General features: G+C 44.7%; 1 protein-coding gene across 2 annotated transcripts in view; it reads left to right on the top strand.

Annotated features, from left to right (window-relative positions):
* Positions 1–21,472, top strand: part of LOC130126789 (collagen alpha-1(XII) chain-like) — an 81,430-nt gene that overhangs the window by 15,686 nt on the left and 44,272 nt on the right. Inside the window, exons 13-25 of one of the 2 annotated variants that reach the window (XM_056296419.1) lie at positions 744–1,016; positions 7,053–7,322; positions 9,095–9,361; positions 10,146–10,338; positions 10,513–10,637; positions 13,291–13,440; positions 13,554–13,673; positions 14,050–14,214; positions 14,452–14,598; positions 16,576–16,715; positions 17,722–17,851; positions 19,668–19,813; positions 20,435–20,564. In XM_056296419.1, the coding sequence (XP_056152394.1) occupies positions 744–1,016; positions 7,053–7,322; positions 9,095–9,361; positions 10,146–10,338; positions 10,513–10,637; positions 13,291–13,440; positions 13,554–13,673; positions 14,050–14,214; positions 14,452–14,598; positions 16,576–16,715; positions 17,722–17,851; positions 19,668–19,813; positions 20,435–20,564 (2,256 nt within the window). The remainder of the gene's footprint in view (positions 1–743; positions 1,017–7,052; positions 7,323–9,094; positions 9,362–10,145; positions 10,339–10,512; positions 10,638–13,290; positions 13,441–13,553; positions 13,674–14,049; positions 14,215–14,451; positions 14,599–16,575; positions 16,716–17,721; positions 17,852–19,667; positions 19,814–20,434; positions 20,565–21,472) is intronic. The other variant, XM_056296420.1, reaches the window with a different exon arrangement.

Raw genomic sequence — 21,472 nt, forward strand, 5'->3', positions numbered from 1 at the left:
GTTAGGGATCTAAAAGGTTATTTATTGTCATCCGGAGGCTAACTGCTAGATTTGTAATAACAATGAAGAAATTCCCCCTCCATCAAGATGCAAAGATTTGAATTCGCAGGCTCAGATCTTATGTAGCACAAACTGGCCTTGTAGTCGAGATCACCCAAGGTGAGACCAAGTCCTGACCAAGTCTTTAGGGGGGCAAATCCAAGTCAAGCCCGAGACTTTAAGATAGCGAGTCCAACTCAAAACCAATGGGGCTAAAACTTCTGTAAAGACTGACATTAGGACATTGCAAATCCAATTAAACAACAGGAGTAATCTACCATCATAGTGAAACTCAAAATGTTACGACACTGTAATATTCACTTGGGCTATTTTATCTCCTCCACCAAGGAAGGAATATTTCAAATTCCAGTTTTCCAATGTTTTGGAGACATGAATCAATAATATGAAGAAAAAAAAAGAAACAGTTTAGATGAGATTGCACTTAATTGATTACTTTAGTAAATTAAAGTCTTGTACTTGACTGGTCTTGAATGATTATCACGAGTCCACACTGTCAGAACTCGAATTGACTCAAAGTCGAATCTGAGTCTTTATGCTGTGAAGTCCAAAAATGTGACTGAAACCGTTAAAATGCGGACTCGAGACCAAGTCCGTACTCCAGCTCTACAACCCTGGTGGACACCACAGTGATTTGTCTTGTATTATGAAAGATTGGCTGATCGTCCTATGATTTCTTCTTCCAGTGCGTGGATCTCCACGTGACCTCCGTGTCTTTGACGAGACCATATCTACAATGAAGCTGTCATGGCAGGCCGCTCCTGGAAATGTCCTGCAGTACCGCATCGCATTCAAACCCGCCGACGGCGGTGAGAAGAAGGAGATATCTGTGAAAGGAGATACCACCGAGGCCACCCTCAAAAACCTGAGGGCCAATACTGAATATGAACTGTTTGTCACCGCTCGCTACTCTTCTGGTCTGGGCGAGCCTCTTCTCGGCACAGGAACCACTTTGGAAGGTAAAGACTTACTGGATCAGTTATTTAATGTTGACTTTAAAACCTCTCAGCATGAAATTGGTTCTCTTGTGGACGTGAGAGGGAGGTGTTAGACATGGCTTGACAACTGTATTTGTGTACTTTTTTGTTGTAAGAGGAGTAAAACCTCAGGGATTGCAAAGGGTTTGCATGTGCACTTATTTTGTCGGTCTCCAGAGTTAGATTTTGTTGCTCTTTAGCAGCATCTAGATTTTCTGTACGGTTGGAGAGGAGCCCGCTTGCTTCATGGCCTTCAGGCCAAGGCAAGCTTTAAGTTTGCAGGCTTAGTTGGGTATATTGGGTGTGTTTGGTGAGGAAAATGACTGGAATGTGGCACTTTATATAACTCCTCTGGCAAATACGCAGGCAAACTCTAGGTTAAGTTGGCTTTACCGCCCAAGAAGTCAGAGAGATGGAAATGGGTGGGGGTAGGGGGCTTGTAAACCTTGAAAACTCCTGAAATGGCCCAGAAAAGGCGTACAAAGCCACATGGCTGCTGGATCCAGGAACTTTAATACTCCTCCGTCTTGTCTTGCCAATGACATATGGTTTATAATTTCACAAAGGTTTATATGACATACGGGAAATGTTTTATAATAAACCTCAGATACTAGCCCTGACAACTGGCAAATCCTAAGGATTTGCAATGCTACTGATCTGATCTGCGGCTATCTGGCTGCAGTTTTGGTCAGCAAGCCCTGACGGCGAGAAAGGCCCCATCTCATTGTACTCCTCAAAAAGAGTTAATATCTGGAAATGTATGATTGAGGCTATTTTTCTCTGCATCGCAGACAGTGTTAGAGGGTGGACCTGTCCTACAAGGTGTAGTTTTAGACAAAAGGAACGTTTGTTTTTCTGCTAAGCATTTCAAGGGTTTGTTTGTTGCTGCAGGCTCCAGCATAGAGAGGATTGAAAGGCTAAATTCAGGCCCACACCAGTTTGAGCTGCGATCTGGGTGTGTGTTGGGAGAGGAGATGGGTTTGGAGCACTAAAACAACAACAAAGACAATGGCTCTCATTCATCAATCGTTCGTACATACAAATTTGTTCTTACACACCCATGGGTTTTTTTTTATAGGTCTTAAGATTATCTGACAGGCAGAAGTAAAGCCTGATGTTTATTTGTAATTCCTTCCTCCTAACAACTATTTGGCTACCTCTTACAACGAGCAGTCACCCAGGCTTGCAAAGACATCAGTGTGAGCCAACTGGTGTCTAAATTCAGGGGTTACCCAGGTCCTACCTTGGTCTCTGAGACAATCTTGAGAGCTAAAAAAATCCCATGGGTGTGTAAGAGCAAATTTGTGAGTACGAACGATTGATGAATGAGGCCCATTGAGTCAGTCAGTGAAAGACTGAAAGTCTCTCGCCCAATCCGCTCTGCTTGTGGCAGATAAATCAAGGGTTGCCAAATTTCGTATGACAGCAGACTTCCCGCTGCTTGGTGCTTGGATGGCAGCCGAGAGGCTGGTTATGAAGAAAGGTAAAAAGGCCCTGAAGTGGTCAATGAACTGAGGTGGGAATCGTGTTTGAATCTAAGTAAATGTACCCACAGGTTGGGTTTTCTGCCCTGATGGATTAGCAAACTTCTGTTTTGACCTCATTTAACGGTTCTGGGATTTACAGATTACAGAATCGGTGCTGTTTGAGTATTTGAAAACGCTACTGAGGTATACTAACTATTTTTCATGTGCTAAAATGAAAATAGTAACGTGGCTGTCTTCTCCTTGCTTCACATCTCTGACCATGGGCTCAGTGCAGCTCAGTTTGAATGTTGGCAGCGGCTTTAAAACGGACTTTTCTCTGAAAAGCATATTGATCCCACCAACATGCCAAAGCCATCCTATTCATCATAACAGCAAGAGTGAACTCCTTGTTTCTTAATGTCACCACCCTGCACTGCTGGCAGGAATGACGTCCCCGGTGCCGGGTGTGTCGCTATTTAACTAGGAAATTCACAGACGGCCACAGGGACCTGTGTGCTGGTTTGAATAAGAAGACTTGCACTCTTACTTTCGCCCTTGAACAAAGACTTCTGCTTCTATTTAGAAGTCACATTATGAATGATTTGTGTTTGATTATGTTAATGCATTCATTCATTATACTCACTTAATGCAAGTCAGGGTGGGGGTGGGGGGGGGGGCGGGTGTCTATCCCAGCAGGCAGTGGGGTGGGAGGCAGGAAGACATCCTTGCCAGGTCGCCAGTCCATCTTTGTTCTTTTTATGGACAATATTTGTTTCCACACATGAATCTGCGCAGTCATCAGCCATACACTCCCACTGGGCTAAAAAAAAAAACAAAAAAAAAAAACGCACACTGTACTCCGTGACAAAGCATTTTGTTTAGCTTGCTCTTCAAGCCCCATCCATGATGCCGGCACGCCTCAACACTGATCTCATTGTTTGGAGAGCCACTAGCTGTGAGCCACCGTCTCTGTGAAATAGCCCCCGTAGGCGAGAAAATAGTCGAGGAAAATCCACTCAGACAATGCCACTCCTTGTGGTTAAAGTGGGATGGTAGCGGACACAGAAGCCTTGAGTAAAGACTCCATATTTCGTCTGGTCCCGCTCAGTTGGAGTGACTAATTCAAAATAGCTCGAGCTCCAAGAAAGAGAAGGGGTTCATAGTTACTGCCACGATGCAGACATCCCAAATAGGAAAATCACACATTAATGTATGCTAGGAACATTTGACAAAAGAACACGTGGAAGGTGTTACCAAACTAGAGTCGGGGTTGAATGAGCTGTTTGTCCACTCCCATAGAGAACTGGTTCACTGATGGAGGAGATGTGACCTTGCGTCACATCTCCTCCATCAATGAACCATCATCTTCATTGTTCATGTCTTAACGGAGGATTTTGGTGTTTGGCAGCAGTGGTTGATTCGTCAAACAAAATGTAATGGGGACGGTGGGATCTGGTGGTGGTGGGCAGCTTTTACACTGCAGTCCTAAGCCTACAAGTTCTTAACCATGCAGGATTTTCCTACACCAAGTGTATTTAAAAGCTATTTGATAGCTCAGAAAAAAGCACGCCTCCGGTCTTATGGTTTACTTCTGACTATAGACTCTCCTTTTGTTCATAACACAGCCTGGTTTTTTACCGAATATTTGCCGGTTGTAGTTATGCGAAGATTTGCTTGACTTCCTCTGATTTATAACTTTATGAAATGAATACTTTGAGGGGGTTTTTCTTTGGCTGTTGGTCAGGCTGCGTAGTAAACTGTTTTAAGACTTCACTTTGGACTCTGGAAACGTAGAAATCTCCATTCGTCAGTATTTGGGGCTTTTAACAGACTAAATGATCGAATGATTAATTGGAAAAAGTAATCAATAGATGAATCAATTATAAAAATAATCATTAGTTGCAGCCCGAGTGAGTGTAATTAAAAAAAGTTTTCATTTTCTTTTGTACATTTATGATCCGGTTAGATGTAATCCAAGACTCTGAAATAGAGTTTGCCACAGTTGGGAAGTGAACGTGGCAGAACACCAGATGAAATCACAGCCGCTCACAGTTGTGCTTTTGGAAACTGGGCCCACGGCAACGCCGCGCTAAGCCAGCGGCGCTGCCCGTCAGTATGTCTCCGCCAGTCAAAAGGTCCTCTGAGGTAAAAGGGCAGGAAGGAGCACGGCTGGCGTGCAGATAGTGGACTCCACATCCCCACGGCGTTGACGTGCAGTCTGAGTGAACCCGAGCAATAAAGCCAAGAAACAAAGCAAGGACGGTTTAACCAGGACCGCCGGTGCTGAAACGGCACTTTTTAAAGAATAGGGGATTTCATGCTTCTTTTTTTTCTTTTCCAGGTTGTCGGTCTTTTTTTCCTCTGTCTAAAAAAATAAAAAATAAAAAATCATAAAACTACCTGAGTTTCAACCCATAAAGCCATAATACCCTAACTGATTAGACAGCATGACTCAGTACACTGTCTAACACTATTCACCTCTATTTTTAAGTGTTTTGACAGGGATAATTGTTTATGGATTGAGCATCAGCATATTTTCCTTTGGCACATACTGTATATATGACGGCATCCAATTATATCTTTAGGCTGCAGATATCTTTGGCTCTGAATGTAAAGGTCATGTTAACACATGTCACACAGGAGGCCTTGTGGAAGATCTTCCTCTGCGTCACCTGTGGTTTTGCGAATAAATGGGTGAGGTCTTGATGGAGGAATTTGTGATCTAGTCTTGTCAAAAGTCCTAATTTGAGAGCAGCCTCCCTACAGGGTGTGTATGTTGTGGAGGCCATATGGAGAATAAAGCCGAGACAATAGGGGTCTGAATGGAAACCATTTTAACCTGACATGAAGTGTGCAGGCCATATGTTGCAAATATTGTAATACTTACATTTAGATTGATTGCAACGGGCATGTAGTTGTTTATTTTAACGTGAAATTGAACAATGGAAGGCCTTTTGCAAAGGCATGGTTTTACATGTGAGCTACAACTAGTCACATTGCTGCTGTTTTGGCAGTGAACTCCAACTTGTTGTCAGGTCTGCAGCCCATGTGTGTTGTGCGTGTGAGTGTATGCCCTACTTCTTCAAATACGACCTTTTCCTAGCTTTGTTCTCAGTAATCAGGAGAATAGTGCCATTGTCTGCAGGAGTCATTATTGCGTGATCCTGCAACTCCTACCTCACGCACAGCCGGAAAAACCAGTCAATATCATCCCCTGATTTTTTTTTTCCCTTGGTGAAACCAGCTGTTTGGATAGAGTGATCTGGACCTTGAAAAGAGGCCCACATTGTTTGTCCATGACGGGTCCAAAATCTATCGCCATCAATCCCTGATTAAGTTCGATAGCAGTTCATACGTGAGCCCGGATTTCAAAATGCAACCTTTACTGTTTGGCAGATCGGCCTGTTACTGTTATTTATATGTCTACATGATTCACTTGAAATAGTGACCAATCCAATTCGTCTATAATGGATGAATGCTGGACAGGACATAGATGGACAGAATAAAGCAGCAGATTTGAGGTCTTTAAAACTGAAGCATGTCAATTCCAAGTCATTAGTCATCTCATTGGTGGCAGATTTGTGTGGTTGGTTTCTTCATCAGGCCTCATTCATCATTTAAGACCACCCGACTGTTTTGCTAGAGCTATGATTATACTATCATTAGATGCTGGTATTGAGGGACTCCGGAGTCTGAATCCCCTCTATATTCTGGAGGTTGCGTGGGAGAGTATGTGCGGTGGTCCATCACGCTGTGGCGGATGTGGCTTCCTTAAAATGCAGCCAGACCACAGTGTTGAGAGTCCTTTTCAACGGGGGACCTACGACTCAAGCCAAGCATGTGCTGTCTGCTCCTCATGAAACACCACCGCGAAATCCCTCTGTTTGAGCGACTGCACCTCCCAGCTCCCCCGCCTACCACTCGGGAAATACAAGCAAAAGAAGGGAGAGAAAGAGCAACATCTGCAATTGTAGCGAAACACACTTTTGTGGATCGGGTTTCTTCTGTTTCGATGGAAAAAGAAAGTGCTTCCGGCAGAGGTGCTGAGCCTTTGCGAGTTTGTAATTGGTTTTGCAGAGATATTTTCTTCAGGAGCCTCTCGACTCTGTGAGGGAGTAAATCACATGCTTCAGAAAAGACCCTGTGGGGTTAAAACGGAGCCAGAATGATGATTGTCTGTGGTTTATCGCCAGGCCTGTTCAGTTTGTCCATTTTGTGTCTAGCCCATTTCCTCTGAATTGTTCATGTATCTAGATTAGAAATCAGCACTTCCCTGGACAAATTAACTACCCCAGTGCATTCTCTTACATAGGCCTAACATGTGCATTTTAGTCCATATGATGTGCATTTAAAGCTAAAATTTAAGCAATATGTTTCAAAGTGCAGCATGCACTGTTTGGGCCTGCCAGTCCATATTGACCATAATAACACTTGTTTTCTGGTCCACAAGGACACTTGTTTTCCACTTCCATATATCGCACCCTTAAATACTGATATTATGCATATAGCTCACAGTTTCTCATCTCTGTTCTTCGATAATATGATTCCACAGAACTTGGCTCGCCCAAAGACCTGGTGACCAGTGATGTCACCGACACTAGTTTTGCAGTATCTTGGACTGCGGCACCCGGTAACGTCCGTCAGTACCGGCTCAGGTGGAAGTCACTGTTCACCGAAGAGTCCGGGGAGAAGATGGTGCCGGGAGACACGACAGCCACCGTCCTGGACGGTCTCACCCCGGAGACACGCTACCGGGTCTCGGTCTTCGCCGGCTATGGCCATGGCGAGGGGCAGCCATTGGTGGGAGAGGAAACCACAGATGGTCAGTCACTTTTTCTCCTTTAATACTTTCACCATATGCTTACTCTTCTCTCTTGTCACTTCTCTGCTTCGCCTTCTATCTCCCTCCGCTCTCTCTCTCTCCCTCTCTTTCTCCTTCCACTCCTTCTCTTTATTTTTCTTTTCTTTATCTCTGCCTTGCTATCGCTTTTCCTGCCTCTCCCTTGCTGTTTCCTCTCCTGCCCCTTCTCCCTTAAAAGTAAGGAGCAATGAAAGTATTTAGGTCAACAGCAGATGCAGACAACCCCTCATAACTCTAATGAACCTGACTAGACCAGACTACCTGGAAGAAAGGGACGGCCATTTAAAGGTGCACCACAGCGAAAGCTTCCATTAGTGCTAACTGTTTAAACGAGCATGTTTAGATGGTCATTTTAAAAGTTGGCAGTTGTGGCCCTGGACCGAGACTTTATTGCTCCAAGTGCACCATTACACCAGAAATTTCATTTGACTGCTAAGATGGAAACGTCTGCAGAATGCAGACCTTTTTAAGAACGAAAATGAATCATAGCAAGGACACTTCGTTTTCAGATATATCCAGGAAACAAGGTTTTTTGGGTGTGATATGGAAAAAGTGATGAACCATTGATGATTACAAGACATCCTCTGGAACTGAGAGATAACGTCATCGTTTTATAAAGGGGGGGGGTGTCATGGAGATACTTTTGCAATCAGGGTGATATAAACCTTGCATCCATTTTGATCTTTTTATGTAAGCATGCATACGATCGAGCATGTGTGTGTGTTATGTGTCCATGTAGACATGATGTAACGTCCAGCAGCACACCTGCTAAAAGTTTTCATGCGAGATAGAGGACATAGATAGGCAACTGGTGTTGGTTCCCCTGCTAATATCTGATGCCAAAATGAGGAAAACCCATTTAACAGAAAACTTGTTCCGTTTGGGAGGAGAAGGCTACATCTGTCATTTTGAGAGATGGAATGTGCTTATGGAAAAAATATGCCCAACCATCGTTTTTGTTTTATTAACTCTGGCAAGCGGGACTGGTGCAATATTTACCAAAAACAACCTTGAGGGAAACTCTTGTGGCTCGTATGGTTTATAACCACGATCACTTTGCCTTCTCTGCACCCATCATCTTTCCCTTTCTTTCCTTCGGCTCCTGGGAGATCATAGGTCCATTCAGGCCGAGTCACGCACTGCAGACTTGGATGCGCTATTTTTTTCCGTTCATAAAAAAAAAGAAAAGAAAAGAAAAAAAATTGCTGCCTCTGAAGTTGATCCTTCTGAATATTTTCCTCGACTCGTTTAGAGGGCTCTGACAATTCACACTTGCCCTTCCTGTTCTGAATAAAACACTCTTCTTTTTTTTGTTTTGTTGGTGCAATGTGGAAAAAGGAGAACTGTGGGGTTTCTCAAAATCCAAAAAAATTCTATGCTTGGCTCCAAAACCCGCCGACTAAACATGATCAATCTTGTAAAGTTGGGTCTGTTCAATGTATGCTTGTAAAAATCAAGCTGTAATTGTGTTGGGTTTGTATTCACAAGCATATGGAAACTGAACAGATACCTTAATGAAAGCCGCTGATGAAGCCATGCGTGTCCCCATTTATTTTACCCACCAGCAGGAGAGCCTTTCTCCTTGTATTTCCAAAGGTATATTGGAAATGTAGGTGGTACTTTGGCCCATACTCCATGTTATAAATGTGGCCAGCGAGTCCACATGCTACAGCCAGCCTCTCCATCCATCACTTTTCCTCATCTAACTTTCCTACTCGTCCGCCTACTTGCAGTCTCAGCTGCTGGCAAAGTGATCGTTGTCTCAGACGAGACAGAGAAGACCATGAAGGTGACGTGGCAGCCGGCGCCTGGCAATGTGGTCAACTACCGCGTTACCTACAAACCCAAGGTGGGAGGACGCCAGCTAGCTGCCAAGGTGCCCGGCGGCACAACCACAACTATCCTGAGACGCCTTACTCCGCTAACCACCTACGACATCGCCGTGTTGCCCGTCTACCGTCAGGGAGAAGGCAAAGCAAGGGAAGGGGAAGGAACAACACGTATGTTTGTCTCTTATTCACCACACCCCACATACGTTGCTTCAATCGGTCATCTGAAGTTATTGGGATATATGCATTTTTAGCTCTGGTACTCACAGGGTGTACACTTCCATTACCATGCCAAACATGTAATATCAACTCCATCAGGCCTATTTCCTTCTTCCTACCTTGTGTGGTTTCGCTATGTCCCTCTTCATTTGCCTGTATCATAGTGCTTAAAGGGGGAGTATTTTCTTAGATTTTTGACAAATTTGTATACAACTGTATGTGTGTGAAACATATCTGTGACATTTTTTCACCAAAAGTCATTTGGTTTCCAGTCCTCTACACCCACTAAATAAAACAGGCTGTTCGGGGTGGGGGTGGGGTGGGTAATAACATAATAAAAACATTATTCAAGAGCCGCTGCACCGATTGGCTGGCGGTGTTGATGGCCACGCCCCCTTTGCAGAAACAATAGTTAACTTGTGTAAAATTTGGGATAATTGTTCCCTGTGTGACATCACACCAAGGGGAAACTGAATACATTGTTGAAATGATGCTACACGGTCGCATTAAAAAAAGCTGGTCAGACAGAGAAAAAAAAACAGATTCATGCTTTCACAGCACTTAAATAACATCTAAGCGCCGTGAAAACATGTAAATGGTACTTCTCGCTGACAGCAAAATCAGCTCCGAGACTCGATAAATCTTGTTTTCCCCTTTTAAATTTTTGTTCTTGAAGATATTTACTACCTCCCCACCCAGTATCAAGTCCTTAAATATTTATTCTTCTGTCCTTCAGTGTCGCCTTACAAAGGCCCCAGGAACCTGCAAACTTCAGAGCCCACCAAGACCAGTTTCCGTGTGACCTGGGACCATGCGCCCGGGGACGTTAAGGGCTACAAGGTGACCTTCCACCCCCTAGGGGATGACATCGACCTGGGAGAACTTCTTGTTGGGCCGTATGACAACACAGTGGTGCTAGAGGAATTAAGGTGCTTGCTCAAATCTCTGTATTGACTTACATTGCAATATTTTTCATATCTCAGTTTCTTTTTTCCTCCCTCATTTTCACTCCAGTTTGGCAATTTGAAATGTAAATGCATTCAATGAACACCCTTGCAGTAGATGGTGGAAAAATACTGAAATTGGTTTGTTTTATCCTACAGAGCCGGTACAAAATATACAGTGAGTGTGTTTGGGATGTTTGATGGCGGAGAGAGTATGCCTTTGGCTGGCGAGGAGAAAACCACTCTCTCAGATGCTCCTGAGCCACCTCCTTATGAGGTACCAGGTAATGTCTCTTCATAAACGTGGCTTATTATTCTGACAAGACATACAAACCAGTATGTTCAGAGAATACGAAAGTTCAGAGGAACAGCAGCTGAGATTTGTTATGAATAAATTAGGGCAGTTGGCTCAAAATGATCAATCATCAATTATCAGTAAGAATATTTCTATCATGACAGGAACCATTCGATCATGATCTCCCTCCCTTCTGCAGTAAATGATAGAGATAGTACATTTTACTTAAAGCTGAAATCCGTGTTTTCCCCTGATCTGTCCCCCCATCTGTTAGCGAGAACAACAATCAAGGCGTAGCAGCCATTGTTGCTCGTATGCCGTCAGCTCAGCAGTAAAACAGCTCCTGCCCTTGCAGAAGTGACATGCACGGACCAAAGCTAACACACACAGTCTAATATATTACAAACTACATCAAACGCTATGGGAACACTGTTGTACTGTAGTATTGGTTGTAGAATTGGCGGATTAGCAGTTCAACATAAGCGTCGCCACATCGCCGTCTCATTTCAGTCCCTTTTTCCTGTTTGAGTTGGAGCAGGTTCGCCGCTGCACCAGCGTTCGTCGTATCCAGTCAAGCAATTTCAAGGGCGCTATATGGAGAGTGTCTGTAGCCACGATGCTGCCAGTTAGTGTTATGTAACCTGGCTGCATGGCCCAGACGGATAAAATAACTATTATTAATGGAGAAAAATCCCGGTTTTCAGCTTTAAGAAAATCCACTCTTATTCCACAGCTCATAAAGGCTGATTAGTTGCCCTAAATGCCATTCCTTAAAGCTAATTGTCTCACAACATAACAGATGTAATGGCATTCCCATATGTCTGCCTTCTCGCTCTCTCCGTTATGTACTCATGGTCTCGCTCGCTCTCTCTCTCTCTCGCTCTCGCTCTCGCTCTCGCTCTCGCTCTCTCTCTTTAATTTTGGTCTCGGGCACAGCTAGGGCAGCCCTGACCTGCAAATGTGTAAGCTATTTGCAACCCAGAAATATTTTACAACTTCTGCGAGTCGCATTGCAGCCGGCGATAGGTGCGAGGAGAGGAAACATGTTATGTGTCTGCTGGAAGGCTCCAGAGGTCAGCTTGACCGCTCAGCGGTCTAATGAGGAGCAGATAGACAAACAGTAAGGGGACCTCGTTCTCATGAGATAGAGGGCGTTGAGAGAATCCTGACACCCATATCTGGTCATCTCCTCCCTCACTCAGTTCTCACCAATGACCTTCAGCTATCAGTGTAATGAAAAGCATGCGCATACCAAAAGCCTCCTGTCGTAATCTAAATTAATATATTAATGTCTTGTTCCCCTCCTTTTGATGACCCGTTTGGAAATAGTTTTTACATTAGAGTTTTAATTTTTGTTGTATCCTTTTTATTTTTTTTCCTGCAAGTAATTTTGTTCTATCGAAAGCAGGTGACTTTCCATTGCATAAAAGGTAATGGATGTAATCAGCTAAATCAAAGTAAGAATTTGCCTTTTTTGGCCCTGAACAGAGGCTGGGATAGGATTTATTTAATGTGATTAAATGCATCCTGCAGGAAACGATGGGAATTTTTCAGTATTAAATAAATCCTTCCCTTCTCAAGTCCAAGATAGGTAGTTAGATAGTTTTCTTTATTATACAGGACTAGTATTAAACATATCCGACCACCTAAGAAAACTTTCCAGCAGAGGATTTCCAGTGCCTTCTCTCCTTTCCTCCCTCCCCGTCTCTCTCTCTCTCTCTCTCTCTCTCTCTCTCTCTCTCTCTCTCTCTCTCTCTCTCTCTCTCTCTCTCTCTCTCTCTCTCTCTCTCTCTCTCTCTCTCTCTCTCTCTCTCTCTCTCTCTCTCTCGCTCTCTCTCTCTTTCTCTGTGTCAGTATAAGCCAGACATCTGTTTAGCAGGGCTGGGAGTCAGGCCTCAGGGTCGTGGGTAAAAAGGGATGAACAAAAAAATAAAGTATGTGAATCAAACTTCATGTAACCTGTTTTCAATTGCAGACAGTGACAGGTTGCACAACATCTGCCTGTTGCCCCTAGCACATCTGCAGCCTACCTTTAGGCAGTGTGGATGGGATGCCTTCCAGACGCGGAGGGGCTACCGTGCTGCTATGGAATGCACAGTAACCTCTCACAAAGCCCAACTCCTCATATATCTCGGTTGGGTCGGGGTGTGCACACCTGACTGCCCTGTCGGGATGAGCTCCAGAGTAGCTCTGAAAAGAACAACCTTCCACCAAAAGTGATAAAAAAGAAGAGAAAAACTGCCTTGACACATCAGAAGACAAGAAGACGATAATTACGACACCTGGAAAATAAATGTGCTGTTATAAATACAGTTCAGAATGGGAGGAAAGAAAGGGTGGATGCTTTATTGCCTGCTTTTGAAGAAAATGAAAATGAAATATGTTTGCTAAGCAGTTTGGAAAATACCCTGGTCTCGTGTAGACAAGTTCGATGCCAGTAATGTCATATTATGTCATGTCTTTGACTTCTTCTCTGTGTCTTCTTTTTCCACCTCACACAACTCTTTGAGCACCTCCCAGTCATGATACCCGGTCACACACTCTTATTTTGAATATGAATGCCAGCTGAACGTGGAACTGTGTTTGATTTAGAGCTGTTAGTTTTGCTCTCTAGTTTGACTCTCCGCCCTATGACCTCCCAGATGTGGTTTGCAAAACCAAGGCCCAGGCAGACATTGTTCTGCTGGTGGATGGCTCCTGGAGTATTGGACGTCTCAACTTTAAGACCATCCGTGCCTTCATCGCCCGCATGGTGGGAGTCTTTGACATTGGGCCCGAAAGGGTACAGATCGGTGGGTGTACCCCAAATACACGCTCTCAAAGTCAATGTGTGGTTGATATCCTCTCTACATGGTGGGGTTGATGGGTGATATGTGACTCAGACTTTTTGGTGTGTTTTCTCCAGGTTTGGCTCAATACAGTGGAGACCCCAAGACTGAATGGCATCTTAATGCCCACAGAACCAGGGACTCACTGCTGGAGGCTGTGGCTAATCTGCCCTACAAAGGAGGCAACACTTTGACCGGTACTGTATGTAGTTACTGACTTACACAATGCTTCGACGATGTGACAACCCATCACAAAGCATCTTATATTTCTGTCAGTGGAGTGATATTACAGATGAATGCAGTTTCGATATGCAGTTTTGTGGGATCTTTTGTGGAAGCGGCACGATGGCGCAGTGGTTAGTGCTGTCGCCTCACAGCAAGAAGGTCCTGGGTTCGAGCCCCGGGGTAGTCCAACCTTGGGGGTCATCCTGGGCTGTCCTATGTGGAGTTTGCATGTTCTCCCCGTGTCTGCAGAGGGTTTTCTCCTTTGTGCACGATATTATAGTATATCATAATGTCTGTATAGCTGCTGGCTGCAGAGATTACAAGGAAACCGGTCTGTCTTCCTTGCAGGTCTGGCTTTGAACTACATTCTCCAGAACAATTTCAAAGAGAACGTCGGCATGCGGCCCAACTCTCGCAAGATCGGCGTGCTCGTCACTGACGGCAAATCCCAGGATGACATTATCGTCAATTCCCAGAACCTGCGTGACCAGGGTATCGAGCTGTATGCCATTGGTAAGTTAAGATCATTCAGGTAAACTTTATTCGGGTTTTGTATCAAAAGGCTTCTATTGGATGCTCACAGCAGAACCGAAGCTTCCAAACCGATCTTCATTAAGAAACGAGTAGATGCCTTTGTGGTGTGAATAACCTTGATTGCTTGAACCACCTCTTGATCTTCATCATTACCCTTCATATTGATGTGTATTATCTTATCCTCACCCAGTAATTTCGGATATTGTTCATCTGTAGGTGTGAAGAACGCTGATGAGAACGAGCTGAGGTCCATCGCATCTGACCCGGATGACATTCACATGTACAACGTGGCCGACTTCTCCTTCCTGTTAGACATCGTGGACAGCCTGACAGAAAACCTCTGTAACAGCGTCAAGGGGCCAGGTAAACATGTTGTTTAGCTTCAGAGTAATGCACTCAGCAGATACCTGCTGAAGAAAGCAAAGAAAGAAAAGGAAGTCATATTTTCTTTTCAATCAATCAATGACTGATCGTTGCTCTTTTCTAAGCAATCGGTGCTGTTTAGATAGCGCGGTCGCCAGCAGTTTGATCACAGCATAGGAAACCAATAGTAATCACAAATATTTTGAGCCAATTGCACCATTCCTGGATCTTTGATATACATCATAAAGACAAAGTACAGGACCTGCAGGCAGTTCCAACACATTTTGACCACTGTTGACGGCAACACAGAAACCTAACAAACAGCCGCCCTCGTGGAAATGATCACATTTCCTCTGTTCAGTTTCAGTGGTTTTTTTGCTCCCCTGGTCTGTACTTTAAACATGTCAAAGAGACGTCCTTTGAGGATTTCATTCATTTTGAGGGTAACTTCTTAGAGAAGAGGCAGCTTTACAGCCTCAGTGAGAAGAAGGACTTGTGTTGTCATCACATCTAGGTTTTTGGCTGGACTGGACCAGCGGGCCAGCCCTGCAAATGCGAATGCCGCCGACTGACTGAATGAGTGATCGTGTTTGACGTGATTGGGCCGCTGGGTCAGGTGACCACCAAAGTCACTGAAGTTACACGATTAATCAGCCAAGCGCCGCGTGAGGGAGAGTGTACAGTTAAAGCGCCATAAATAACCATTCTGACAAAAGGCTCACTGGCGAATTCACACGAGGATTGCGCGGCATTTGCAGCTGCTAAACCTGCACAAACAAGACAAGAAGAAACCGTGTAATTCTCAAGGCACCCGCAAAGAGGGAAATGCACCCCTAACTGTGCTGCCGAGCAAATAGCGTCTTGGTGCTCCGGTGCTATTTGCACGTATTTACATTAGGTAATATGCGTACATTTGGTGCAAAATTGGCCCTTTTTCTATGCAAATGAGCCTCATGCAAAAAAAAAAGAGTCCAATTCACAAACACCAGTGCTAATAGCCACTTGCAGTCAGAGTGAAGTTTATTAGCATCTCCCGAGAGTTGGGGGTAACTGACGCCTGGACTTTCCAGTGATCATGGCAGCAGTGATTGTAGTCAGGCGAAGGCATCGTCATGCCAGGTGTTCCCGTGAGTGGCTATTTTGATTTAACGGAGACCGAAATCATTCGCAGATACAGGTCGCCAGGTCAAACAATTCTTGCTGTAGTTGATGACATCAAGGATGACATTGAGCCTGCAGACTGTGTTCTTGGCCCAAAGCCACCATCTATACTTTGCCACATGGATAATTGCAGTCAGACGCAAAACAAGGGCAAATTGCACTCGGCTGCAAACCTTTATGGGCGTGTTTGCGCTGTAATATCATTCGCACAATATCTTTTTTGAACTGGACCTTGCAAACGAACACTGGTACGGTTCGTTTGTGGTGAGAAATTGATCTGACCCAACTGTAGGAAGCATTGCACAGATTTTGGATTAAACTGGCTCCCGTTGTCAGCTGTGCACGTCTTCTTCTTGTAGCATGAAGCAACACATTGTTCTCTAGACGTCGCCTTGAAGTGTGTTCAAATGTGCCGTTCTGCTCGCCTATTTTAGCTTGGTATATGGCTAACGATGACTGTAATTATGAACAAATGCCAATCCTGTCGATGATCCAATTTGGATAGCTATCCCGGAAGAAAAATAAACTCTCCTTTTTCTCCCCGCCAACCCTACGAGATTTCTGACCAATGAACAGAGTGACAGCTCCCATGTGGCTTTTGTTGGTTAGCTCGAAATTTTGCGTAGCAAGTCATCCACTGATTCAGACCAAAGCAAACAGGCTATTGGGTTGAAAGTGCCCTAGGTGTCTCCAAAGCAGTGACTGCCAGCTCAAGCATCGGAAGGAGGAAGCAATAACTTTTTCCTGTTATTACATACTCTGAAGTTCAAAGTCCCACATTACAACTTCTCCTTCCCTTTGCTTGCCCCTGAGAAGGAGGTGCCCCCGAGGCTCCCAGTACCCTGGTATTATCAGATGTGACCCACCACTCCTTACGGGCCACCTGGACTGCCCCTGAAAGCCCAGTGGAGAAGTACCGTGTGGAGTACATGGCTCCGTCTGGACGCCCACAACAGGTATAGACACACACCTTTTAGATGCAGCATACAAAAAAAAAAAGTTCTACACTACTTTTAAAGAAACTGCTGATGCACCATGAGTTCAGGTGGCACTCGGAATTGTGGGACGTGTAGTTCTGTTTGGACTGAATCTTGGCTCAGCTCCATCCACCGACCCACCGTGGCTGATATGATGGGGAAACTCCGCTTAAGTTGGTTTTGGCTTCTTACTATGTGTTTGTCTAATTATAAGACCAGACTGAGGGGCCAGCCCATAAAAACACAAAGCCCCGAGCTTCAGGATTACACAGCAAATAATGAATTGTTATTCATGTGTAACATTTCTGTCAGACAGCAGGGTGTTGGTCCCAGAATGTGGAATAGATCCTTTTTTTAGTGTCTGAATCTAATTATTTGGAAGATATGTTTGCTTTTTGTGCAGCTCCTGCTGCTTTGCCTGGTAATAGCCATATTGGATGAGGTTTTATTTTTGTTAGTTGATCTGGAACTGAATCGCACACTGGTTTTGGATTCAGCTGAGACTGGTCAGCGGGTTTTGTGGTTTTATTTGGAACTCTATATGAGAACCACTTGCACAAATGCTGAAAAAAGATAGAGCTTTTGTTTGTTGTGTTGGTTAATGGATTATCATCCGACCCTAAACACAGCACGGTCCATGTTCCTTTATGGTTTCACGGGGCTGAGACCCTCCTCTGCCACTCTTCAGATGTGCACATATGCAGTCTCACGCACACACACACACACACACGCACACAAACAGAGGCACACAAACACATAAATAGGAACAGCCACGGAGGCATAAACTCGCTAAAGAATATACACAAACACATGTGCTTTGTTGATGATGCCGCCCAAAAGCTGAAGCTTTAATATGGAAATTGTAGCACGCACTTGCATTTGTTTACAAATGTGTGTGCATGCACACACACACACACACACACACACACACACACACACACACACACACTTGTTTACCATGCTGTAACATTTCCCTTGCTATTAGGTGGTTGTGGATGGCCCTGAGACCACAGTGGTTCTCCAGAGCCTCAACCCACTGACAGAGTACCTGGTCAACGTCTACTCAGTGGTTGGAGAGGAGAGCAGTGAGCCACTTAAAGGATCCGAAACCACACGTAAGTCTTTACTTTCTGCCTTTTTTGTTGACTTCTCTCTACATCCTCATCTATTCAGGCTAACATGGCTTTGGATATGGATTAGACTTAAAACTCGACCAATGATTCGAGATGAAATGGTTTCTCTGGGCGTCCGGGTAGCGCAGCGGTCTATTCCAGGGCTATTCCGTTGCCTACCAACACAGGGATCTCCGGTTCAAATCCCCGTGTTACCTCCGGCTTGGTCGGACGTCTCTACAGACACAATTGGCCGTGTCTGCGGGTGGGAAGCTGGACGTGGGTATGTGTCCTGGTCGCTGCACTAGCGCCTCCTCTGGTCAGTCGGGGCGCCTGTTCGGGAAGTGAGGGGAAACTTGGGGGAATAGCGTGATCCTCCCACATGCTACGTCCCTCTGGCGAAACTCCTCACTGTCAGGTGAAAAGGAGCGGCTGGCGACTCCACATGTATCAGAGGAGACATGTGGTAGCCTGCAGAGCCTCCCTGGATCGGCAGAGGGGGCAGAGCAGCGACCGGGACGGCTCAGAAGAGTTGGGTAACTGGCCAGATACAATTGGGGAGAAAAAGGGAAAAAAATCCCACCCCCCCCAAAAAAAAGGTTTTTCCAAATATGTGATTCCAAGAGGCTTTGCACATTAGCTAATACAGATACTTGTCACTGTCTGTGCTAACCAAGCTAGAGTTCTGCAAGGACTTGATCTTGAACCTGCAGCATTTACAGTATGAATAAGAACTTCCTCTCATGTCAACAGTCATCAGAAAAAGTCTTGCCGTGGTTGCATAACACACGAATAAGTGGGGTTCCTGTGTGGTCTCTGTTAATCAAGTGTTCAGAGAAAGATTATTGTAGTGGTGTTTATGAAAACCCTATGTGGCTGTGTAAAGATAGACTTTGCATAATTCAATTAAACGAAAGCTCAGAAGCGCTCAATATAATCACCCTGAGGTTTTGGGGGCGGTGCAGATTTCTTTCTTTGCTTCTTTTGCTTGTCTTTTCATGTGTGCACTTTGGAGAAGCGCATCTTCCACGGCTTGAGATATACATCTCTATAAAAGAACATTAAAAGGAACAGTTATTGTTGAGTTTTTACGATGTTGAATGGCACACTAAATCAGCCTGACTGGCTCTCTCTGAAAACATGTGGAATTGCTGGGACAAATATGATCATCCCACACAGGTCTGTGTTTAGGCTACACATGTGCATCTATCAAGTCATCCTCATCGTAAATCAGTGCATATGTACTGTTATACATGTGTACTGCACAGTGATGCAGAGCACATGTGCATCAGTCAAGTCATCCTCATCGTAAATCAGTGCATATGTACTGTTGGGCGGCACGGTGGCCCAGTGGTTAGTGCTGTTGGCTCACAGCAAGAAGGTCCTGGGTTCGAACCCCGGGGTTGTCCAACCTCGGGGGTCATCCCAGATCGTCCTCTGTGTGAAGTTTGCATGTTCTCCCTGTGTCTGTGGTGGGTTTTCTCCGGGTGCTCCGGTTTCCCCCACCATCAAAAAGACCTGCATGTTTGGGTTTATACTCCTGTCTGTGCCCCTGAGCAAGGCAATGGGAAAAGAACTGGGGTCGGTCCCCGGGCGCAACATGAAGGCGGCAGCCCACTGCTCCTAGTTACCCAGATCACAGCTAGGATGGGTTAATTTGCAGTAACTGAATTTCCCCAAGGGCATTAATAAAGGAAACTTATACATGTACACTGCACATTGATGCAGAACACAGGTGCAAACACGTTTGACGATCTATCATTCATCATGCCGACCCCCACATATTTTTGCCGTCTCACTTCCTATCCTGTCCATCCAGTGCCCCTGAGTGCCGTGAGGCAGATGAACGTCTATGATGCGCAGACCACCACCATGCGAGTGAGATGGGAGAAGGTTGATGGTGCCACGGGCTACATGCTGCTCTACAGCGCAATCAACACCACACAGCCCGTTGCTGAGCAGGAGGTAAGATCGACGCCCTTTAGGAGGAAACACACCCATCCACACATGTCAACACATAGGAACACAAAGACCGTGTCATCTAGCCAACCATCTGTAGAATATAATATGGTTTCGGTCATAAGGGTATCCACATAGCAAGGCAGATACGCATTCATGCAAATCCATCCATGAGTAAATTCATCTATGTGCGCACACACACACACACACACACACACAAACTCAGTCAATTATCAAGGGTTTCCAAACTCCTGTCAGCAATTACTGACAAAATACAGATGTCACACACTGTAATAACATCTTACAAAGCCACCAGTGTTTGCCTCCACCATGAGACAGACAGGGAAAGAAATGGAAACATAGGATAACAGTATTGCACACAAAGGGGTGGATGCACCATGAGCTCACTCTGCACAGGGAACATCATCTTTTTTTGTCTTTTCTTTTTTTTCATGAGTTGTCAAACCCAAACTGTCAAATCCAGTTCTGGCAGATCTGCTGCACCAGAACGCTCTCAAAAGTGTCTTTACTCAACTGTCTTTTTCTAAAGTCACTGAGGAATCCTTGTCATCAGCTTCGCCCCGTCACCTTGTCTTGTTCTGTTGTCTGCTCTCCCCCGCAACACAGATGAGGGTGGGATGGGACACAGCAGATGTCCAGCTGGTGAAGCTGCTCCCCAACACAGCCTACAGCATTTCCCTTTTCGCCCTGCACGGAGAGTCAGCTAGTGAACCGCTCACCGACCAGGGAGTCACCTGTATGTGTTTTAATTGGATCACCGGTTGAACTTTTTGATTTTTTGATTTTTTTTGCAGTGCATGCACCATAAAACCGACAGGGCTCAGCGTTTAACAGCGATGGCTTTCAGTCATCTACGTCATGTGTGCTGGTGGACAAAAATTAAATATGAGTTCCTGAGTTCACAGCTGTGTGCAATCAGTTAATCATAGGAGTCAAGTGGCGTAATCCAAGTGTAAAATGTATTCTTGTAGGAATTCTTGAGGAGGAGTTGGGCCCAAATTATCATGCATGTATTTATAGATGATTATATGTTATTAAAGACCCAGTCCAGTGATTTTAATTCAATCAGACAAGTCTTATGATGGACATTAATATCGGGGCTGTCTCGTGTCTGTTTTAGCATGGTGCTGAGTTCACAAGGTCTTGACTGATGGCAGGCTAGTTTGCGAACTTACATGTTGTTGCTAGGCAACTATTTGAAACAGAGTGACTGATGGACTAGCGGTGACGATTAATTGACTGTCCTATCAAATCAGAGTACCAAATGATGTAATTTATCATTAGAAGCAGAATGGTTTTAATTACATTACAGTTAATTACGCCGGCAACCCAGGGGATACTTTTCCAAGGGGCTTTAGTCGTATTTTCACAATGGCGGTTCGAACATTTTAGGTAAATTTATATTGAAAAACCCTCTGTTATAAAATACATCAAGATTAGAAAATGTGGTAACTGAAGCTTGCATCTATAATGCCCTATAAGCATCTATAATGCCCTATAAGCATCTATTGCATCTATAACGCCCATACTGTCCTATAGTGTGTATTACAATGACTAACGGCTATGGCTGAAGACTGTAAATTGCACTGAAGTCTCATCATGCATCTCTACAAAACTTCAGCAGAACAAGTTGGCTATGATGCA

This window comes from Lampris incognitus, chromosome 16 (assembly GCF_029633865.1).
Source record: "Lampris incognitus isolate fLamInc1 chromosome 16, fLamInc1.hap2, whole genome shotgun sequence".
Taxonomy (NCBI): domain Eukaryota; kingdom Metazoa; phylum Chordata; class Actinopteri; order Lampriformes; family Lampridae; genus Lampris; species Lampris incognitus.